The sequence below is a fragment of the Typopeltis vanoorti genome, chromosome 11, assembly GCF_054136105.1.
Source record: "Typopeltis vanoorti isolate ZY-2024b chromosome 11, IOZ_Tvanoo_1.0, whole genome shotgun sequence".
Classification (NCBI taxonomy): Eukaryota; Metazoa; Arthropoda; class Arachnida; order Uropygi; family Thelyphonidae; genus Typopeltis; species Typopeltis vanoorti.
In genome coordinates, this window is record NC_143559.1 from 24,200,653 (window position 1) to 24,224,294 (window position 23,642).

General features: G+C 35.4%; 1 protein-coding gene across 1 annotated transcript in view; it reads left to right on the top strand.

The window, feature by feature from the left end:
- l(3)87Df (cytochrome c oxidase assembly factor COX20 lethal (3) 87Df) overlaps positions 1 to 23,642 on the top strand; it is a 118,583-nt gene that overhangs the window by 47,882 nt on the left and 47,059 nt on the right. The window contains exon 3 of the mRNA XM_090400865.1: positions 22,641 to 22,704. Within this exon, the coding sequence (XP_090256991.1) occupies positions 22,641 to 22,704 (64 nt within the window). The remainder of the gene's footprint in view (positions 1 to 22,640; positions 22,705 to 23,642) is intronic.

A 23,642-nucleotide genomic window follows, 5' to 3' on the forward strand; every position in this document is an offset into this window, starting at 1 on the left:
CGATAATTATTTGGAATATTCTTTTAAAAAAAGAAAAGAAAATCGGCTGCCGCCGTTCCAGGTTATATTAATTTTATTTTTGTACAAAACCATCGAAATCGAATAATACTTAACAGATTTCCTTTAGGACACGCTTGAGCAACTTTGCTTTATAGAGAATAACATGAAATTCTTTAATCATATTACTAAATTTTTTCTTCATGTTGTATAGTAATCTGTACTTTCACTTTCTTGGTTTCCTTGTATAATTGGTCATTACAAAATGAAATTAAGTGTTATGATTTAAATTTATATTTTCTGCATAATTCAGATATTTTATTCTCCAATTTTTAAAGTAAGCGATACATTTGCTTATTTTTATCATTCAAAATATGTATATCAAATGTGAAATTTTATTTCCATATTTTTACAATAGAATTGAACTTTATTTCGCCTCTGATAGTTTAACCCTCCCCCCCCCGTTGCATTACTATCACACACCCGAAAACTGTTATGAAACATAGGTACAGTTTTTATTTAATTCGTTATTTTTCTCTAGTAATTGTTCCACATAACTTTAATTTTTCGATACTGAAACTATGTGATGATTATTATAAATTAGCAAATTATAAATCAGACAATATACATATTTCCTGATTATTATAAATCAGGAAATTATGTGATATTCGGATATAGGTGAAATTAATATTTAAAATCACTGTCATCCTTCAAATGCAATATCAGAATAAAGAAAGTGAAAAACCCGAAGTTTCGAAATACATTTCGAAAGCCCGCTCTCGAAATGTATTGGTCTACAGACTGGATTCTGAACACGCCAATGTTTCGTGATGTTATGACTGAAAAACAATTCCGTCTCATCATGAAGTATTTGCATTTTCAGAATAATGAGGAATACGATCAGGCAACACATCCTTGCCCTGTCCTCAACAAAATTTATGATTTTCTGATGAAAATCCGTCAAAAATGTAGATCACTCTACATTCCTGAGAGAGACTTGAGTATCGATGAAAGCCTTATGCCATTCAAAGGTGGACTGAAATGTAAGCAGTATATTCCCAAAAAGAAAGCGAAGTATGGAGTAAAATTTTTTATTCTTTGCGAATCGCAAAGTGGATATCTTTGGGATTTCAAACCTTATACGGGAAAGCAAACTGTAATCGAGCACGATAAATATTCGGATCTCTCCTTGTCGATGCGTGCAGTAATGCAGTTACTAGACCCTTTACTGGGGAAAGGTTACTACATTATAATGGATAATTACTATATATGTGTCCTGAACTCGCTGATTTGCTTTTACAGCATCTTACAGATAGTTATGGTACTGTAAATGCAAAAAGGCGAGATATGCCTCCAGATCTGTCTTCAGGAAAGCTATCGAAGGGGGAAATCCAAACTTATCAGCGAGGGAAAGTCTTTGCACTACGTTGGAAAGACAAAAAAGATGTTTTTCTGCTATCTTCCCTGCACAATCCATCAGCGGAATCCGTGGAGAAGCATGGTTTGAAGAAAGAAAAACCCATTGCTGTGTGTGCATACAACGACACTATGGGTTGAGTCGACAGGTGCGATCAGCAGCTATCATTCTACTCTGTAATGAGCAAATAGCATAAAAAATATTACAAAAAAGTGTTTGGACATGTTATTTGAATTTTGAAGTGTTTGGATTTTGTTATTTGGAACAGTTTCCTCCTGTACAAGAAAAAATGTTTGTCTACCATAACATATCTAGAATACAGAATAGAAATTGCGAAAGCATTGCTGCATACACATGCACCTTTTTCAGCAAGCAGAAAAACAGGAAATCCTGCCAGACATCTGAAGTTGAACGCTGCTAACTCCAACCATTATCCCGAAAATCTACCACCAACGGCTAATAAAAAAAAACCTCGACACAAATATTATGTATGTAATAAAAAATATCAGAAAGGAAAGAAAAATCTGGTGCCCTGAGTGTAAAACTGCTTTGTGTGTTTACCCTTGCTTCAAGGTGTTCCACGCTGTTCAAGAATTTTAAATTTTGAACAGTATGAAATAAAAAATGTTTGTTTTCAAGGCCATCAAAACAGTCCTTTTCAGGACTACAAATATTGATAAAGGGATACCCGAATTCACTGTTTCTTTTTCATCTTGAAGGCTAATTTTTAAGTTCTTTTTATGACACAGAGAAACTGGAAGGAGTATTCCAGGTAAAGTATTTCATCAAAACAATAAAAAATAATGAAATAAAATCTACCCTATATATATATATATAATGATAAGCTTTTTTATGTCATGTTTATCGAAACGTTTTGAAACTCAGGGGCTACCCTGAGTGTTGAGTCTTCAAAATTCGAGTCATCAGAATTCAGGGGCTGAACCCCCTTTCGAGTTATCACAATTGAAGGAGAACTGGTCTACCATACCGGAACACGGGGGGTTGGGCATAGCCCCCCTAGTTAATAAATGAAATATATAAATAATAACGGGAACATTTTCACCTTGCCAACACTCAACATTGATGTGATATGGGTTCCAAATTTCTTGTTTCGGAGATATATATATATTACAAAGTTTTGTAATAAAAATTTCTGCTACAATGAAGTTTGGCAAAATCAACAATATTATTACCACCTTATTTCTGTATCTCGTGTGGGAGAAAAACGGTAAAATGTCACCCTTATAATTATATGAGATGTTATAATGGCAAAAATAGTAAGAAAAAAGTCATTTGCAGTTTCTCTTCAAAACGCAAAGAAAGATCATTGTAAATTCAGCCAGTGGAAAAGAAAATACTACATATTTTTCTCCTGTTATCTGATTTTTTTTCTTATAGTTCAAAGAAGAAATCACTGCATATAACATGAAGTCTGCAGGAGGGAAAAAATCTGGAAATTGGTTACATTATAACGAATAGAGAAATCATGGCAGAAAAATTATTCACGTATGATTCTAATCTCAGCAGACATAACATTTTCTTCTAGATTAGATATCTAAAGTAACTGAACCTTTGCTACTATTTTACACTAAAATGAATGGGTATGTTCCCCAAGTGATTTACGTTTGTAACAGCTGTCTTGCGAACGATTTATGAAATAAATTATCTGAAATATCTGCAGATTGCTTAGGTCTATATCCCCCCCGCAAAAAAAAGAAGATTATGAAACGCATATGCACCTTTTCTTTGAAAATAATTCAAATCCTCTTTTTCAAGATAATTGTATGGTTTAATTTCTAATTTTTGATAATAAAAGTGAAACTGATCATTATAAATTAAGTAATTATTTTGGCATAAATAATGTATAAGCATGTAAACGAAATATCAGTATTTCTGTTAGAATATAGGTAATCAACAATTGAAAAGGAAACAAGACATTCTTGACATATTCTGCACTACAGCCTGAGGCACTTTAGTGTTCTCCCCTTTCTTCTCAATAGCACTGAGAGTAATAAGCCTTCAACTTTTCCTCCAGCTAAGAGGATATTACCAAGTATTTAGAAGACGTAGATTATTTCAGAAATAGCTTCCAGCAGCAGAAGTAATATTTAGATTTTTTTAAAAGAAAAACAAACACAAATAATACTACTGAACTTTCTTTTGTGTGGTATGCATATAAACAATTTTGCATGGTGAAAATATAGCATATTATTTCTAAAATTTCACATAATTTCAGCGGGCAGTAGAACAGCTGGTTTTAGATTGCAACAAAATAGAAAAGAATTAGAAGTTTCACAATACAATCTGATTGCCGTATATCTTTTGTCAAAATGGTAAAATGAAGTAATTGATTTTGAATGCTGTCTAGAAAAGCTTTCCAACCTGTGAGTTCTAGGAGAGGATAAGGAGAGGGGGGGGGGGAAGCATTAGAAAATCTTCAAAATGAAAAAGGATTTTGAATCATTCCGTATATGATATTTTTCACATTATATTTTCAACATATCTACGAGGATGTGCACTAGATATTATCGTAATATGCATAATACAAATAAATAAATAAATGACGAAGGCGAAGAATCACTGCTAAAATATCATTGGATATAAATTTTTGATACCAAAAAGACACACAATCGGAAACCGAGTAATGCAATGTAGCATTTTAACATTTTTTTTTATTTTGTCTTTATGAATAACAAAAAATCGTTTCTAAAACTGAAATGTGATGATCCATATAATGCTATTTCGCTAGAAACGAAAGAAAAAGGACATATTTATTTCAATAAATATTGTTTAAAAATATAAATATTTGACATAATATTTTCAAAGCAAACATTTGAAAATTCTGAAATTAGAAAAAAAATTATTCAATTATTATACGTAAAGTGAAAGATCAATCAGTGCAACTCTTCCGGTGCACTGATTTGTAGAATTACCAAGTATTTATAAGACGTAGATTATTTCAGAAATAGCTTCCTGCAGCAGAAGAAGTAATATTTAGATTTTTTTAAAAGAAAAACAAACACAAATAATGCTACTGAACTTTCTTTTGTGTGGTATGCATATAAACAATTTTGCATGGTGAAAATATAGCATATTATTTCTAAAATTTCACATAATTTCAGCGGGCAGTAGAACAGCTGGTTTTAGATTGCAAATAAATAGAACAGATTTAGATGCTTCACGATACAATCTGATTGCCGTAAATCTTTTGTCAAAATGGTAAAATTAAGTAATTGATTTTGAATGCTGTCTAGAAAAGCTTTCAAACCTGTATAGAAATTTAGAGTAGTTATGCAATTCAGTTCCAGGAGAGAATAAGGGGGGGGGGGAGCAATAGAAAATCTTCAAAATGAGCAAAAATGTTGAATCATTCCGTATATGATATTTTTCACATTATATTTTCAACATATCTACGAGGTTATGCACTAGTATTATCGTAATATGCATAATACAAATAAATAAATGACGAAGGGGAAGAATCACTGCTAAAATATCATTGGATATAAATTTTTGATACCAAAAAGACACAATCGGAAACCGAGTAAGGCAATTTAGCATCGTAAAATTTTTTTTATTTTGTCTTTATGAATAACAAAAAATCGTTTCTAAATCTGAAATGTGATGATCCATATAATGCTATTTCTCTAGAAACGAAAGAAAAAGGACATATTTATTTCAATAAATATTATTTAAAAATATAAATATTTTCAAAGCAAACATTTGAAAATTTTAAAATTCGAAAAAAAATTATTCAAGTATTATACGTAAAGTGAAAGAACAATCAGTGCATCTCTTCCGGTGCACTGATTTGTAGAATAAAATACACCAAATTCACTATCACTAAATAGATTCATTGCAAAAGCTGATCAGTGGGCATTTCAGGATTGATTTTTTTTTCGCATATGTGAAATTGGTTTCAATTTTTGGGAAGAGACACAATAAATCATTTTAGAGGCAAGAAAGGTCAAATAACTCAGGACAGTAAATGAAATTCTAAGCAACACAATAGACGTAAAGACAGGTGGAGGAGACACAAAGGTCACTCAGCAACAGTTAATCCACTAATGCTATAGAATAGCCGTAACGAGATTAACGGCGGAGGAAGGTAATGGCATGATAAAAGGTAGAATGCCGAAGAAGTTTTGATCCATGAAAAAAGCTAGGGAGTGTTGAATATTTCATCCACACCGGCCGGTTGGGAGGTTAACTTGTACAGTGAATACATTTTAAGAATGGCAGGGCTGGAGGAGTCTTCAGTTGGAATTAAAATTGGTGGAAAAAATATTAATAATTTGAGGTATGCAGATGATACCACTTTGCTAGCAGAATGCAAAGAAGATTTGAAGGAACTTATTATGAAAGTTAAAGAAGAAAGTGCTAAATATGGTCTTAAACTTAACCTCAAAAAAGACAAAAGTTATAGCAACATGTGAACTTAATGATTTTGAAGGAGATGGGGAGAAAATGGAAGCAGTTAACAATTTTGTGTTCCTAGGATCCTGAATTGATAAAGATGGTTATTGTACCAAAGAAATTAGAAGAAGATTATTACTCGGAAAAAAAGCAATGACAAATTTAAGCAAGATCTTTAAAGATAAAGATATTAGCTTCACAACAAAAATCAGAATCGTGAAAGCAATGGTATTCCCTGTGGTACTGTATGGATGTGAAAGTTGGACCCTGAGAAAAAGTGAAAGAAGAAAGATAGTTGCATTTGAATTATGGGTTTGGAGACGCTTACTAAGAATGCCATGGACTGCAAAGCAAACCAATAAATCAGTGATAGACAGAATAAAGCCAGATTGCTCCCTTGAAGCTATGATCATCAAGCAAAAATTGTCATACTTCGAACATATTATGCAAGCAAATGACAGTCTGGAGAAGATGATGATGCTTGCTAAAGTTGATGGAAGCAGGAGAAGAGGAAGACCAAGAATTAGATGGGGTGGATGGAGTTAAAGAAGCAACTGGAGTGCACTTGGAGGTTCTGAAAGACATGGTCAGGGACAGATCGGAATGGAGAGTGTATGTTCATGGAGTCTCCAGGAGTCGGAAATGACTCGATGGATCATAACACGCAGGATACGATGTGAGGGGCCTGTAAGTTGAATAGTCTCAGAGTAATAGAGACATTTTTCTCTTATATTCTTTTCTATCTAGAACAACAACAGCTTTTCCCTTGTCAGCTTTCATAATAATTAAATTATTATTCAATATTTAAGTGCTTTAAATTCAGAGAAAGAAAGATTAGGACATGGAGGCGTGGCAGTAAAAAGAATTTTTGCACATTTGAGATGAGTCCTGTTAGCTGTATTTTTTTTTAGATAAGATTCAGATACCTCTATCTATGCTATGAAACACAGAAGAAATAACAAATGGTCTTAACTCGTATTCCTATTCCTTATGTGCAAGGTATTAGTGGACTCATAGTGAAAGTGATAGTGCAAAAGGTAACATTTTTGTTGCCTTTTGTCCATCAGAAAAATCTTCACCTTTCTTGTTTCTCCTAAGGACAAGCTTCCACATCTCAATTATCCAGATGTCTACCAGATTCCTTGCTCTTGTGGATTATCTTGTTTCAGACAAACAAGAAGATCTGATTTTATTTGACTAGAAGAACACAAGTCTTATATTCAACCTTGAGCCTGAACAGTCTGGACTTGCAGAGCATGCTACAAACACTAGACATAGAGTTCATTGGAACAAGACGATTGGTTAAGAGTCCTTCACAAAAGTCGGTTTATCATGAAACGGCTTTATAAAGAAGCGTGAAACTTTACTTCACTCTCTTAACTTAAACAAATCTAATGGTCTATGCCTATTGCCTTTGCAGGAGATAGTACTTTTTAAATCAGCTAATCTTTCGTAACTTTATTTTATTTAATTGTGATTTTTTTTATTTTATTTTAATGGGTTATGAAATTTAATGACCTTTTTTAGTTATCTTACATTAACTACTTAGGTGGAACCTCTTGGAATTCAGTTATTGTTCAATTAGTTTTACACATTCTTGTACTGAAATAATAAACTTTCAACATCTTGTACTGAAGATGCCTTTGATACTTAGTGCAAATTATACTAATAAAAAATAATAATAATTTACTTGAGTGTATTCCAGTATTATAATTTATTATTTCCTTATTCAAACACACTTTATAAATATTGTTGCCAGAAGAATTCAGAACGGGGGGAGGGGGGAGTTTTAGGCATCGGTTAGTACTGTTTAGCCAAAGTTATTGGTATTAATGAGAAGACATGACTAACAGGAGATAATATACTTATTGGGATGAATTTAAGGGATATAGCAAGGATTTATTTATTTAGCGTATGGCTCACACATGAAAAGTTACATCACATTAGTCCTTAATATATGAACATAATAATAGACATACGTACAATAATAAGACATAATATCGTCAAAAAAAAAAAAAGAGACACTCAAGAATAGGCTACAACTGTATGTCTAGGTTGATTATCCGGTCAACTGAACTTGGTGTAGCATGGATGAAATCCGACAGGTTTCCATTGTTTGCACGTTGGGCACATTGTACTGTAATATGATTAATTGTCTGGCATGGTGATCCACAGTTGTACCTGGGTGAGGCAATCATATCCCATTTGTGAAGGTGGTCTGCACATCTGCCATGATTGGTGCAGATTCAGTTAAGGGTAGACTAAGTTTTTCGAGGTAGGTCAAAACCCGAAGGCATCTGTGTTGGGTCAACTAATTTATGGAAGTCCAATGGTGAAGTGTTACACCAGGACTCTTTCCACTTCTCCATGTTGAAACACTCGTCTCTGCAAGATTTTTCGCTGTTAAGATTGGAGGGTGCCTTGACTTTAGCCTGTTTATTTCTAGGGGTGGGATGTCTTCGTGGATTGGAAGATTTTGGATTTCCATGATTTTGCTGTATTCATGTAGAAGAAAGTTGGATGTGTGGAGGCGGGATGTTGCTTAGCACTGGGAGCCAGTTGGTTGGAGTTGATTTCGCTGTTCCAGAAATAAGGTGCATAGTGGTGTTAAGCTGAGCATCAATCAAATACACATGGCTCCTGTTCAGCCATAAGGGTGAGCAGTATTCAGCTGCAGAGTAAACAAAACCGAGAGCAGTGCAGCAAAGCATTGTTGCTGAGGCACTCCAAGTTGTTCTGCATAGTTTTTGCAGTATATTATTTCGTGTTTTTAGTTTGGATGCTGTGTTAATGAGATGTGGTTTAAAAGATAGAGTTCTATCCAAAGTGATGCCCAGATATTTCCGGAATCTGTTGTAGCTTAGCAGTTTGTGGTTGAAGTAGACCATGAGTTCAAGCTGCTTCTACAGAAGGAAAGAGGGTGATTGAGGAGTTCCTACACACAGCGTTCTAGAAATACAATAGGGTTTTTACTGGAGAGATCACCTTGTGTTCTGTATGGATTTAGTGGAACATGCTGTCCAAATCACTTCAAAAAATCCCGTTCACATCATTCAATATCAAACACCAATTAAACAGATGGAGAAACTCCAAGTAATGCTGAGGAATACAAAGAGGCAGAGATAATTGAAAAATCAAACTCTCAATGGAACAGCCCTTATATTCTAATACAGAAACCCAATGGCACTCTAAGATCTGGATTTGAGAGAAGTGAACAATCTCACTAGGCTAATTGACTTCCCATTATGCAGTATAGAAGAGCTACTAATAGGACTGGAAAATGCAAAATACTTCTTGAAACTAGATTTGAATTCAGGTTACTATCAGATCCCATTAAAGAAGGAAGACAGGAAGTATTTTGCGTTCACAATGAGATGGCAAAAGTACCGACTGTGTAGGCTCCCACAAGGCGCACGAAACTCTGCCATGTCATTTCAGTCCCTTATGAACAAAGTCCTCGCTGGCATCCTGGGTAGAGGTGTTACTTGCTTTCAAGATGACCTACTGATCTATTCACGAGACCTACACACACACAAGGAAATACTATCAATCGTGTTGGCAAGATTGCATCAGGCCAAGTTGTCTTTAAAATGTTTAAAATGTCAATTTTTTTTAAGGGAAGTGGAATACCTGGGTCACAAGGTTAGTGAACAATGAATAATTCCTACTCAAAGCAACATATGTGCCATTCTTGTTGCAAAAATTTCAAGAATGGTGAGGCGAGTCCAACGATATATAGGGATGATAAATTTTTATAGAAAATTTATTCCAAATTGTTCCATGCTGATGGAGCCTATTGTCAAACTAACAAAAAAAAGGGGGTAAAATTTAATTGGACCAGTAAGCAGCAAAGCGCCTATGAATCTCTAAATTTAGCTCTAACAAAATCCCCTGTCCTTACGTACCCTAAATTTGGGGAGAAATTTTTTCTTTCGGCAGATGCCTTGACGATACCATTGCCTCGGCATGGGGACGATTTCCGGGGCACAGCCTTCATTAGCAGAAAGCTCTCATCCTCCGAGCTGAACTATTCAGTCATAGAGAAGGAGGCCTTGGCAATCGTGTTTTCATTCAGGAAGTTAAGATATTTGCTGTTAGGACAACGTGTAATACTTAGGTCGGATCACGAGCTACTAACTTTTCTGTTCATATGAAGAATAAGAACCAAAGAATAATTAGGTGGACCCTGGAACTCCAAGAGTATGACATTGACACACAATATATCCCACGAAAAAAATGTGGTGGCTGACTACTTATCGAGATCTCTAAGAGCAAACAATGAAGGAGATGAGCCTAGTAACAATGATATTCCCAATCCCATACATAAGATCAAGGATATAGATGAGAACAAGAATAAGCCCCCCCCCCCCCACTTTCAATCTTGGAAGAAACATCTTATTGTCGCAGCTCAGCGGAAAGACTCCATGTGGAACACAGATGAAAAGGGAGAGCCATTGCCCAGTGAGTTTTCATTCCTGAAAACCCTACACATGGACGATGGTGAGCTTCTACTGTCCAAGCAAAAAGGGATGGGAAGATGGAGAGATAAGATACTAGTCCCGGCAGTCATGATTCCATGGGTGCTTTATACCTTTCTTGACTCTGACCTATCAGGGCATCAGGGATTCGAGCGTACGTGGCAACGCATCACCGATAGATATCTGTGGATGGGTGTGAGGGGGGGGGGTGCTTTCATATGTGTCCTCCTGCCACATCTACCAAAAGAAAGCCGGCTTTAGAGGGAAGGACCCCATGCAACCATTTCCTATCCCTGTTCGACCCTTCCGGGCAGTGGCCGTGGACATAATCGGGTCCCTACACACTTCTCAGAAATGAAATAAATACATACTGGTCGCAATAGGCATGTTTACCAGATTCCCTGAGGCAGTGGCAATGAGAGATCAGACTGCACAAACCATAGCTAAGAAATTTTTAATACTAATCATATCCACGTATGGAACACCTCAGACTCTCCTTTCTGACCAGGGTGCAAACTTCACAGTTGAGATTTTGCTGCAGTTATGCAAGATAAAAAAGATCAAGGAGAACTGCCGATTTCTTCGGGGTTTACAGCCCTTGGTGCACGGTCCCGAGAAGGTGAAAATAAACGGGGACTGAGCCGAACATCGAGAGGAGAGCCAAGACCCAGTTGCTGACAGGAGGAGAGGCGAAGTCCAGTTGTTGACAGAGGAGAGCCAAGGTCCTGTTGCCAAGAGAACAGACGCGAGATCCAGTTCTGGAAGCAGGAAGAGGCGAAGCTGTTACCGAAGAGAGGCAGTCGGACCCAGAGGAACAGACTTTACGTGAACTTATGCCAGAGGAAAATTTGGGAGAGCAGCCGAAGCCAAATGCCAGTCAGGTGTCCTATTGCTGCAGGAAGTCAACCGAAGCCAAAAGCCGCAGAACGATCTTCAAGCCTGTATGCTGAAACTTCTTGCCTGAGCTTTTGAGTACCAGAAAGTTTGCAGTCCAAGACTGCCAATAATCTGATGAAACGCCCCCTGAAGCAAGAATCTCTAGACAGAAACCTAGAGCCTGAGATGAAAGAAAAACCATAGAGACTTGGATGCAGGACCTTTGGAAGGTGTCGTGACAAAAAGCCTGTCTAGGAGATATGTCATAGATGGACTGATAAGAAATAGTAATAAGAAATATCTGTAAGAGAGTCCTCTGATTTGTTGTTAACTGGAATATTAATTGTAAAATAAGTTGCCATAGCTAGCTAATCGCTTTATGAGTAAATTAGTCTCGGCAATTTGGTTTTCTTAAGCAGAGAAGTAACTGAGTAATTATATTGTATAGTCATTTAACAGTTGAAAAGGGAAAGTTTGTTTCTTTATACCAAAAGGATAGATAGAGAGAGAGAGAGAGAGAGTAACCTCCTTATCGCTTATTTAATGTACTTTGTTTTTTTAATGTAAATAAATGTGTTTTAATTATATGTCAATAGAGTACCGCCTGATTGTTTATTTTACAATGCACTGTTCCTAAAAAAATATCAGACTTGTGAGCGGAAAACAACTAAGGCATTAAAAGCACAGTTTAAGTACTTTAGAACCACGACTGTATATGTAAACTTTGTTGAAGGAATATTACGCTAGTTAGAGAGAGAGAAATCTACTGGTCGTTTTACTGAGTCCTATACCCATAAAGATATACTGGTGGTGCAGTCTCAATTAAATAAATTTTCTAGTGTTCTTAGCCATACGACTAGTAAAATACGAAAGGTGGATAACCATAGTACCCAACAGAATAAGCAAGAAAGGTTACGAGAGAGAGGAAAGTGTGTACTGCTAATTAGAATAATGGTATTACAAAGGCGCAGCGACCAAGCAGGCTTTTAAATATCAAGAAATAGCACCACAGTTTACAGTGGATTGTAAGATTTTGGATTTCCATGATTTTGCTGTATTCATGTAGAAGAAAGTTGGATTTGCAGATGTGTGGAGGCGGGATGTTGCTTAGCACTGGGAGCAAGTTGGTTGGAGTTGATTTCACTGTTCCAGAAATAAGGTGCATAGTGGTGTTAAGCTGAGCATCAATCAAATACACATGGGTGCTGTTCAGCCATAAGGGCGAGCATTATTCAGCTGCAGAGTAAATGAAACCAAGAGCAGTGCAGCAAAGTATTGTTGCTGAGGCACCCCAAGTTGTTCTGCATAGTTTTTGCAGTATATTGTTTCGTGTTTTTAGTTTGGATGCTGTGTTAACGAGATGTGGTTTAAAAGATAGAGTTCTATCCAAAGTGACACCCAGATATTTCTGGAATCTGTTGTAGCGTAGCAGTTTGTAGTTGAAGTAGACCATGAGTTCTTTGTTAGCCTGGTTATTGTTCAGGTTGAAGCATGAAACTTCTGTTTTGCTAGGATCTGGACGTAATCTTCATTTGCTGAAGTATTCATCTAGGACTGCAGGTCATTTGTTAGTGTATCTTCCATTGGTGTAAAATTGGTGTGTCTAGTGGCTAGAGCAGTGTCATCAGCATAGCAAAACTTCTTGGAGGCTGTATTAGGCAAGTCTGTGATGTATAAATTAAAAAGGAGGGGAGTCAGAACTGACCCTCGTGGTAATCCATTATTCAGTGTTCTTTATTGACTTTTGTTCTCGTCCATACACACTTGGAACAGGCGGTTGCCTAGCATGTTATCAATTAGTTTTGCTATTGTTTTGCATGGGACTGCACAGAGCAACTTGCCGATTGCAGCATGCCTCCAGACTGTATCATAAGCTGTGGTAAGATCTACAAAATCTCCAGCTGATTTCAGGCATTGTTGGTAGCCTGCCTCTATATGTGTGGTGAGTGATAGAACCTGATCACAGCAGCTTCGTTTATGTCTGAATCCAGCCTGTTCCATTGGGACTTGTTCTATTATCTTAGGGGCAATTCTATTGAGTATGAGCCTTTCGAGGAGCTTTTAACAGGAGCTAAACTGGCGATTGGTTGGTAATTTTCTGGTTGATTGTTATCCCCATCATAAATTATCCCCATCATAAAACCAGGTTTTTCCTGGTTTTATGATGGGGATAATTTTTGTCCTCTTAAGCTCTTTCTGAAGTCTACCAGTCTGGAGGATGTCAGAGAAAAAGTAAGCCAGCCACTGTCGAGCTTTTTGGCTTGTCTTCAACAGGAAATTGGGGACTGCATGTAGTGATTTCCATCGAAACCTGGAGCCTTGCCTGGTTTCGTATCTATTAGAACAGTGTTAATATCTTCAAGAGTGAAAGGTCACAAATATAAAGGGTCTGATGGTCTGGTCTGTTATTTTTCAAATATGTAAGTTCTCTTTTTATTTGAAGAGTGTTTTGTTTGACCTTGGCAGTATATCTTGATGTGTTGACAATATGTGATGCATATTGGTTAGGAGATATAGCTGATTGATCCCAGACAGTCAGGGTGCCATTACCTAGTTTTCTTAGAAGGCTCCATGCTTTTCTACTGGAGTGCTGAAAATCAAGTCTTTCTGCTGTCATCCATATAGCAAGGATGACAGAACAAGATGGGGGAGGGAGGGGGGGTATTAGTGATGATAGTAGATGAATTACAGCCGAAAAGAACAATTGTTCAGAGGAGACTAGAAAAACAGAAGGTTGTGCATTTGAGATAATTCTAATGAGAGAAAGAGATAGAGATAAGCAGGTAATTCAAAGGTAATTCAAAAGAGAACATGGATAGTATACATTGGCAAATAAGCCCAATGAACACAAGGGCAGTAATTATTACAGAAAATTTTAGCTATTGGGAACATAGATTGGAAGGAATGAAAGGACATTTGGATGGAACGGAATAAAATTTATATTGCTATTAAGAGATAATTACTTGAGATACCATGTGGTGGATGGTACCAGGAGTTTGGGCATACTTGATCTGGTGATTGTATTGAATGATTTGTCTATAACTAAGGTGAACAGAGACATACACTTGAGGTGAATTGTTTGGAATTATCACACAATGAGTTGCAATCCTTACTATATTCTCATTCAGTTGGGGCAGAGCAATTGTGGTTGTGATCTGGGAGTCAGCCAAAGGTGTGGAATTTTCAATTAAGGAGAGTAGTATATGTTGAATTATAGAGCTAGTAATCATGAGAACTCTATAAAACTGCTTGGGTCATTGTACTAATCATGCTTCGTCTTCAATTATTTCTTTAAGCGTCATAAAATGTCAACTGCCTTAATTGTCAGCTGCTACCATTTATCTATATTTTACTATATCTTATTTTTGTTCACACTCTATAATCTAACAAATTTATTTGTTTTCGACTGCACCAGTTAGACTATGTATTAAGTGTGAGGCTATAAGATTCTAAACTAAAGACAATGCAGATGTTATTATTATTCCCTGCTAAAGTTAATCTTTACTTTAATTCAGTCATGACTTGATCTTAATCACTTAATCTAAAATTGACTCGACTTTTCATTACTTAATCTTATGCAGATTCAAATATTTTAGGGAGATTGCATTAACAAAATCAGTCCAATGTGTTGATCACAAACCATTTAATTAAAACAAGAATTCTTAATACACAGTTCAATCCATATTAGCATATTTATATAATTGAATCACATTACATAGTTACAGTTCTACACTTCTCTTAAAGCTTAAATACAATTTAGTATATCCTACTGATCAAACTTATACAATTTGAATGTAAAGCCAGTGGCGGCCGGTGAAAATTTTAAGTGGGGGTGCTGCATATACAAAAAAAAAAAAAATCTAATCAGTAACAAATTTATTAATAAATAAATTTACATATTAAAAATATTTAATCCCCACCGAGAACAAACACCAATAATACAAGTTTCGTATAAATAGCAATGACAAGCGCCAACGAATGTCCGCATTAGATTGCAGTGCTTTTGTTTTGTGTAACAATAATTGAAAAAATATAATTCTTTTCATACTTTCAGCAGTGACACTCGTCATAATGCAGCCTTGTATCTATAATAAATAAATAATTATATGTTATTTTAACAAAATAAAATAAGATTTACAAAATTACAAAATAGTTCACCACGCACACGCACCAATAATAAATGTTTCGTATCTCACAGAAATAACGTGCGTAAGGATACTAAAAATACACTGCTGTTTGGGCAGTGTCTGAATGACATAACGTGCAATAACAAGCCAAACAAATATCGGCGTTAGATCGCAGTGCATTTGTTTCGTAATCTTAAGTGTTAATCGAACAATTCCAATTATCTCATCTCATCTCATCTTCTTTATATCCTCTTTTACCTTGCGGTGTCGAGGGTCCATTCATCATCGGACCTCAATCCATTTACAGGATAAGGTGATCAGCCCTATGCCCCGGTATATCCTATGGCCTGTAGTGTTAAGTTCTCAAAGCCAGTTTGCCTGCTTTGCAGGATGAAAAACCCCAGAATAAACTGAGGAAAAAACCCTGCTGTCCACGCCCAAGACTGGCTAACTTGGCTATGGCTGAGGAAGATCCTTCAGCTCCTCACGTCACCGACGGGCAATTCCAGTTATTAACTATTCAATGAATGTCAAAACATAAGCTGTAGACTTTAACATGTTGTATTGCATTTATATAATGTTGTAAGCATTGTTATTATTTATAAACACAAAGTTTAAATTTTCATTTTTTCCTTGGGGATGCTGCAGTGTCGCAGTGCTTATGTATGGGGCCGCCACTGTGTAAAGCACACCTTGAGTGGGCTTAACTCAGTATTAACTAACGCTATCTCATACAGTACTTTTCTTACTCTTGTAATATCAACTTACACAATCTTATCGCAATTCTTTACATTGTCACACTAGACTATGAACAGAGACACACTTCAGGTGAATTCTTCAGAATTATCATCTAAGTACTTGATGAGTTGCAGTCCTCACAATATTCTGATTCAGCACAGTCCATTACACGAACCTTTAGTCCACATGAAAGTGCTCCATTCTTTCTTCCTTTCTGCTGGCTCACTCTTGATCTCCTGCCGAACTGCTCCTTTGTTTGAGTTGTTGATAATTCTGTACCCTCTGGAACTCCTAATTCGGCAATGTGGCAGCAATAACCGCACAACGAGTGGTTCCTATACTGATGAAGATTCCTTGTCTGTGGTCGCAATGGGCAGCTCTTTTAATGAGGCAATCCAGTGATAGACATAGAATGAACTGGACTCGAAGAACCTCAGGACTTAAGATGCTCCTCTTTCGATGACCGACAGTGGCCTTCACGTGACAGCAGACCCAGGTAAGAGAAAGTGAAAACCCCAAGACGCAGTCCCTCTCAACACTAGAGTTTATAAAGGCCTCCACTTAATGTTGTATGCATGCAACTCTCAAAACTTCCATATAGATCATGAATCGACATCTGGAAATGATGGCATCACTTCATGCATCTTTCGAAATTGCCATATATGGCATGCATTTACATTGCTACATAGTGGCATCATATTTCATGCGTCACATTAGTTTAACAAAGTTTTGTGCAAAAGGATTTATAGCAACTTTGACATTTCTAAATGTGTAATTTCCCAAAAATTATAACGTGTAAAAATGAACAAGACAAATTATTTATCATGTGAGATTTTAGAAGGAAGAGAACAGGATAATATTGATTTTTATAATCAGCTACAAAACATATATAATAAAATAAATAAAAATGATTACATAATTTTAGATTACATAATTAGAGACTTAAATGCAAGAATTGGAAACACGAAAATTAATAACAATATAGGAATACATGGAGAACACATTCTAAACAGAAATGGTAAAAAATTGATTGACTTTGTAGTTTATAATAACCTAAAAATAATGAATTCCTTCTATAAACATAAAGACATACATAAATATACTTGGGCAGCAAGAGGATGGAAATCGATATTAGATTACTTCATATTAAATGAAAACATCAAAATTTTCACTAGATGTTAGAGTTCACAGAGGATATGAAATAAGCAGTGACCACTTCCTTGTTAAAATAAAATTAAGATTACCACCTAAATGGCTACAAGTAACAAGAACAGAAAGAAAAATTGAAACATTTGTTTATAAAACTAGACTGTTGAATGACACAAATGTACCATGGCTATATGAAGAAAGAATTAACCAATATCTAGATAAAATAAAACAAAATGAAGAAATAGAAATAGAATGGCTTAAAATAAAAACGATACTAAATGCAGCAGCAAATGAAAGCTTAGGAAAGACCAAAAAATTCAATAAAAGAAAAAAACTGAAGATCTGGGATGATACAATCAAAGAAATAATCAAAAAGAAAAAAGAAGCCTATCACAAATGGTTAAGCAGTAAAAGATTAGAAGATGAAATAGAATATAAAAGAATAAGAGCCATAGCTAAAAGAGAAGTCAGAAAGAGACATAGAGAATCATGGAATAAATTTGTTTCTAATTTAGAACATGATTTATATAAAATAAGACCCAATGTATATAAGATTTTGAAACACCTAAATGCAGATACCAAAGAAAACATAAAATTAAACACTGAATTGAAATTAGAAGAATTTCTAAATTACTACACAGAACTGCAGACAGACAAATATTTTAAAAAAAGACAACTGGCAAACAATTAACGAAAATGAAAAGGAAATAACTGAAGAAGAATTAGAAATCAGCCTGAAAGAAACAAGAAAATGGAAAATCACCTGGAGAAGATAAGCTAGGTTCAGAACTATATAAATACGCAGGAACAAGATTCAAAGGAAGACTCCTATTATTTTTAAATAAAATTTACTCAACTGGTATCCCCCCAATAGAATGGAAAAAAGCAATTGTGATTCCTATATTTAAGAAAGCTAATAGAGATGACCCTAAAAACTATAGAGGTATCAGTATACTAAATTCATGTTACAAAATATATAGCAGAATCTTAAATAACAAACTAATGAAATATTCCGAAAACTTTATTCTAGAGGTACAAAATGAATTTAGAAAAGGAAAATCATGTATAGACCCAGCCTTCTGCCTAAAATTAATAATAGAGAAAAGAAGAGAATATAATTTAGAAACACATATTGCATTTATTGACTTTGAAAAAGCAATTGACAAAGTTAAAAGAAACATATTATTTAACATATTAAAAGAAAGACAAATACCAAATAATATCCTAAAAGCTGTCACAAGTATATATGAAAATAATCAAATACAAATAAGATTAAATCACGAGCTATCATATACAAGAGAGATAAACCAAGGGGTCCGACAGGGATGTCCCCTCTCAGCAACTCTTTTTAATATCTACTTAAATGAAATAATAATAAAATGGAGTAAAAATTTACATCAAGGAATTAAACTTTCACCTATAGTTAACTTAAACACTCTCCTCTTTGCAGACGACCAAATAATAATTACAAATTCTGAAGATAACTTACAGAAAGCTGTTTTAAATCTGAATGAGATTATGGTATGATATCAACAATATCCAAAGATTATAGTATGATAATATCAACGGAAAAATCAAAAACTATGGCTTTTAAAGGACAAGATCCAGCAAGAACTAAAATCGTATTAGATAACAAGATCTTAGAACAGGTGAATTCATTTAACTACCTAGGATGTATGATCACTTATGAAAATGAAAAAGATATAAACATAAAAATTGCAAAATATTTAAAAATAACAGGAGTAATTAACTCTATATTTAAACCAAACCAGGCTAAAAGTATACAATACATTAGCCCTACCGATCTTAATGTATGGAAGCGAAATCTGGACAATAAAACAAAAAGACAAACAAAGATTAACAACAGCAGAAATGAAGTTTATGAGAAAAACTGCAAAGTATACCCTATTTGATCACAAAAGAAACGAAGATATTATGAAAGAATTAAACCAAGAACCAGTAATTGAAAAAATTAAAAAATATAAACATAAATGGATGGAACACGTTCAAAGAATGAAAACAGAAAGATTACCAAAACAAGCCTTAAAGTACAAGCCATTAGGAAAAAGAAAACCAGGACATCCTATTAAACGATTTAACGATGACTTCTAAGGCCGGAACAGGCCATACTAGGCCTAAATCCTTGATACGTATGATGATGATGATTTTACACCATGGTATATGAAACTTTAGGGGAAGGATGTTAGTGCATGGAAAATGCTGGATATTCAAAGTTCTTTCAGTATGCAGCATGTAAATAGAAGAATAACCATAAAGGATAACTCTAATCAGTGTTGTTGGTGGGGAACATGACAGAAGCAGGTGAAATAGTTGAATTACTGGGTGATCATTTAGCAAGAATGTATCATCCTGGTGAAAGTAACGTAGTAGCAGGTGCAAAAATAGAGGTAGATGAACTAGAGGTGCATAGAATAATACAGAATTTAGATGTGAACTGGGGGGGGCTCCACAGCCCCACCCCAACCTCCCGAGTTCTGGACTGGTAGGCCGGTTCTCTTTGGGTTCTGATGACTCGAAAGGGGGTTCATTCCCCAAGTTCCGGACTGGTAGGCTGGTTCTCCTTGAATTTTGATGACTCGAATTTTGAAGATTCGAGGGGGAAGGTCCATCCTCCTGGCACCGTACTCCCGAGTTTTAGGCCAGCTCTCCTTGAATTCCGATGACTCGAAAGGGGGATTTCTCCCCCCAACTGGCACCTGCACCCCCCCCCTTCCTGAGTTTCAGATTGGTAGGCCGGTTCTCCTTGAATTCTGATGACTTGAATTTTGAAAACTCGGAAGGGGGGGTCCATCCTCCTGGAGCCTACGACGCCCAACCCAAGTTCCGGGCTGGTAGGCTGGTTCTCCTTGAATTCTTGTGACTCGAATTTTGAAAACTCGGAAGGGGATTCTGTCCTCATAGCACCTACAGCACCCAACTCCCCGAGTTCCGGACTGGTAAGCTGGTTCTCCTTGAATTCTGATGACTCAAATTTTGAAGACTTGACACTCAGGCTAGTCCCTGAGTTTCAGAACATTTGAAATAACTTGACAAAAAACGTCACATGAAAACGTTACAAAAAAAAAGGCTTATCATTTTATATTATAAAGTAGATATAACTATGGGATAGATGGGATGTCAGCTTGTGTATTATGAGAATGTGCCAATTGACTTTTGCTTCTGACTAGGCTAAATCTCAGCTCTGGCTGGTAAGGGAGAAAAATAATTCTTGTGCATAAAGGAGGCTGCAAGGCAGGTATCAAATTATACCAATTAGTATATCAGGAACAATTGTCAAGGTATTGCAGAAGTCAGTTAAGGGGAAATTTTCAAGAATGGATGCATACAGTTACAATTATAATGGGACAGCATGGTTTTGTGACAGCTGAGTTGGATAAAAGGGAATAGTTACATGCTGATACTGTTGGACTTTGCAAAGACAATTTTCAGGGTTCTGTGCAGTACTCTATTACATAAATCAGAGCAAATGGGATGGATTTAAAGTTGGTGATATGTATAAAAGAGCTGATAGATATACTCCACAGAGAATTTTATGGGAGAATAGATTCAAGGAAAAGGCAGGTGTCTAGCAGTGTGTGTGTTTGTGTGAGAGAGAGCTTTGTGCTTGGGTCACTGTTGTTTAATCTTCTTCCTTTTTCCCTCTTTCATCTTGCTATGTCAAGGGTTTTAACCACAACCGTACACAAGGATAAGGTGGTTATTCCTATGTCTGTAGAAGACATAGGATATGCCACAGGGAGAAAAACCTTTCAGTCCATGCCCAAGACAGACTAACTTGGCTATGTCTGACAAAGATCCTAAGCTGCTTATGTCAGTGACAGGAATCAAACCCAGGACACTCCTTTCCCAGGCATATGGTTGCGAAGTGCATAGCCACTGAGCTAACAATGTGGATGCTGTTGTTTAATTTGTGCAGTAATGATATAACGGAAGATCTGAGTGGAAAAATTCAGTTTTCTGTTGATGTAAAACTGGATGGAACAATAGTTAATGATAATGATCTAGAGAAATTGGAGAATGATTTAAATAGATTACTTATATGGGTAAAGGAGAATGTCTTTTAGTTTAATGTGGCAAATTTTAAGGTTATGCATTTTTGAATGAAAAGATTACTACTATGTACTGTATTGATGGAGGCTGCAGGAAATAGATGGTGCTGATTTATAGGGAGTTGAGCTTACGAGGTCATATTAGAAAAGTAGCTAAAATAGCTCAGAGGATTACCTGGTTATTGGTGACAAACAGAGGTAAGGAGCTTACTGTGCCTCTTTATAAGATCTTGATACAACAACATTGGGACTACTGTGCACAGATCTGGTCTCCTGAGTTTCTTATAGATGAGGAAGTGGAGAGGATCCAGAAGCAGGTGACTTGACCTAGATGGTGGCTCTATGGAATGCTCTCTCTCTCTCTGAGGACAGAATGAAGATTTGTGGGTTACATATATTGGTTGATAGATAGAAAAGAGGAGCGAGTGATATAATATATTCATGCATTACTAAATGGGTTTTGTAGGATCAGTGAAGAGGGGATTTTTTTTTATTACATAACTGAAAAGAGGAGAAAACAAGGGGTCATCTCTGGAAATTGAGTAAACGAATATGGCTAGCAAGAAAGCCAGCACGAATTTTTCACTTGAAAAGTGGTGAATGAGCAGAATGGGCTGCCAGAATGATTTATTACAACGATACGAATGGGTTCAAAGAGAAGCATGACAGGTGTTGTGAGAATGATCATTTCATTCTCACTTGGTGAAATGCATAGTGGGCCTCCTGCAGTAAATCTTTGGACACCTTGGAGATGTCCATATAATAATGATAATTTTTATGAAAGCAGTGTTTTGTCAAATGTTTTGTATTTTAGTGGACTATGAACAGTCAGACATTTAAAATAATAAGCTAAATATCGATTTCCTGAGTACAAGGCAAGTCACCTTATCAAGTATAAGTGTATTGGTAATTTACATTTGTTCAGCTGCAGTTGTTATGATGATTATAAATAAAATAAAAGTATTGCAAGAAAACATAAAATAAAATCAAGGTAGTCTCTAAGATGCTTCACTGCACCCTCATCCTCTTCTTTGCAAGAAAGTGGGACACAAATACTTTTTTCTAGAGGTGAAAATGTTATATATTTTTTGATAAAGTTATACTGTATGGCATATTAATCCTTATATTGTTGGGAAACATTGTTTCACTTACTCACATTTGCTATACATGCTGTATTGTGCTCTGATGATGCAGATTTGAAATTCAGCGAAATATAAGCAAGTTAATAAAACATCTTTTTATAAAATAGTTTGTTTGACGTTAATACCATTAAAAAATAAGTCATGAATAACCATCAACACCTAAGCTTATCTGTTAGTACTATAAATTATTCCCCTAAAATTGTAATTAAAATCAGTTTATTTCATTTTCATAGGTCGAACCAAACGTTCATTAGATGTGGCTGTTTTCTCTTTTTGTGGAATAACATTTGGTTATTGGTAAGTATGTGTAAATTTTGTGAATTTTAGTATTTAGCCTTTTAGTATGAATTTGAAGGATCAATAAAGTGAATAATAAGTGTTTGTATTTGCACTGATTTTAATATACATGTTGGAGATTACATATCACTTATCTTTTAAAAGTCAGTATATGATATTATATTAAATTATATTTAAATAAACCAGTTACATTTTAACTGTTATTATAACAGAAATTGTTATAATGAGCTCATTTAATATAATAATAAACTACCAAAAAGTCTTACCACAAAGCTCTACAGAATCAGTGTTATTGTAAATTTTAGTATTTATTGTAAAGAAAATATGCAATAGCAAACCATCTACTATTCTACTGTACAACCAATTATCTCTGAGGTCCTGTTAGTTTACTGTAGTGAGTCAACCACTTTCATTAGTGCCCAAATACAAAAGCAGCAATATAATCCAGTGCTACACATGCAAAATGGAGGATATTAATAGTGACAAACCAAAATGCTCTGCATAAGCCCAAGAGTGTTCAAGGAGTCAGCTGAAATAAAACACCCTCAACAGTGAAACAAGGGATGATTTTACATCAAGTCTGTTCTTCTCTCATTAAACATGACATGCACAATGTTGCCAGTAGCTCACAGAGGTCCATGAACCAACAAATACCTTTATAGCGGCACACACACTTTCAATTGTTATTCATGTTTTGAACTATTTCATAGTGAATGCTACCTGTGTAATCTGATCCTTATTTTAATTTTTCAGTTTATTCATTTATTTCTCCTGATGATGTGAAACACATGCATTTCACAAAATTAGTTGAGTAAATAATACTGTTTCAAATTTCTGCTGTTTTATGTGGTAAGAATACCAGCAACATAACAGTTATTATTCAAACAGTTTAGTGCTTTTAGGAGCTTGCTTTGCTTAGAAATGAAAATAATATGAAT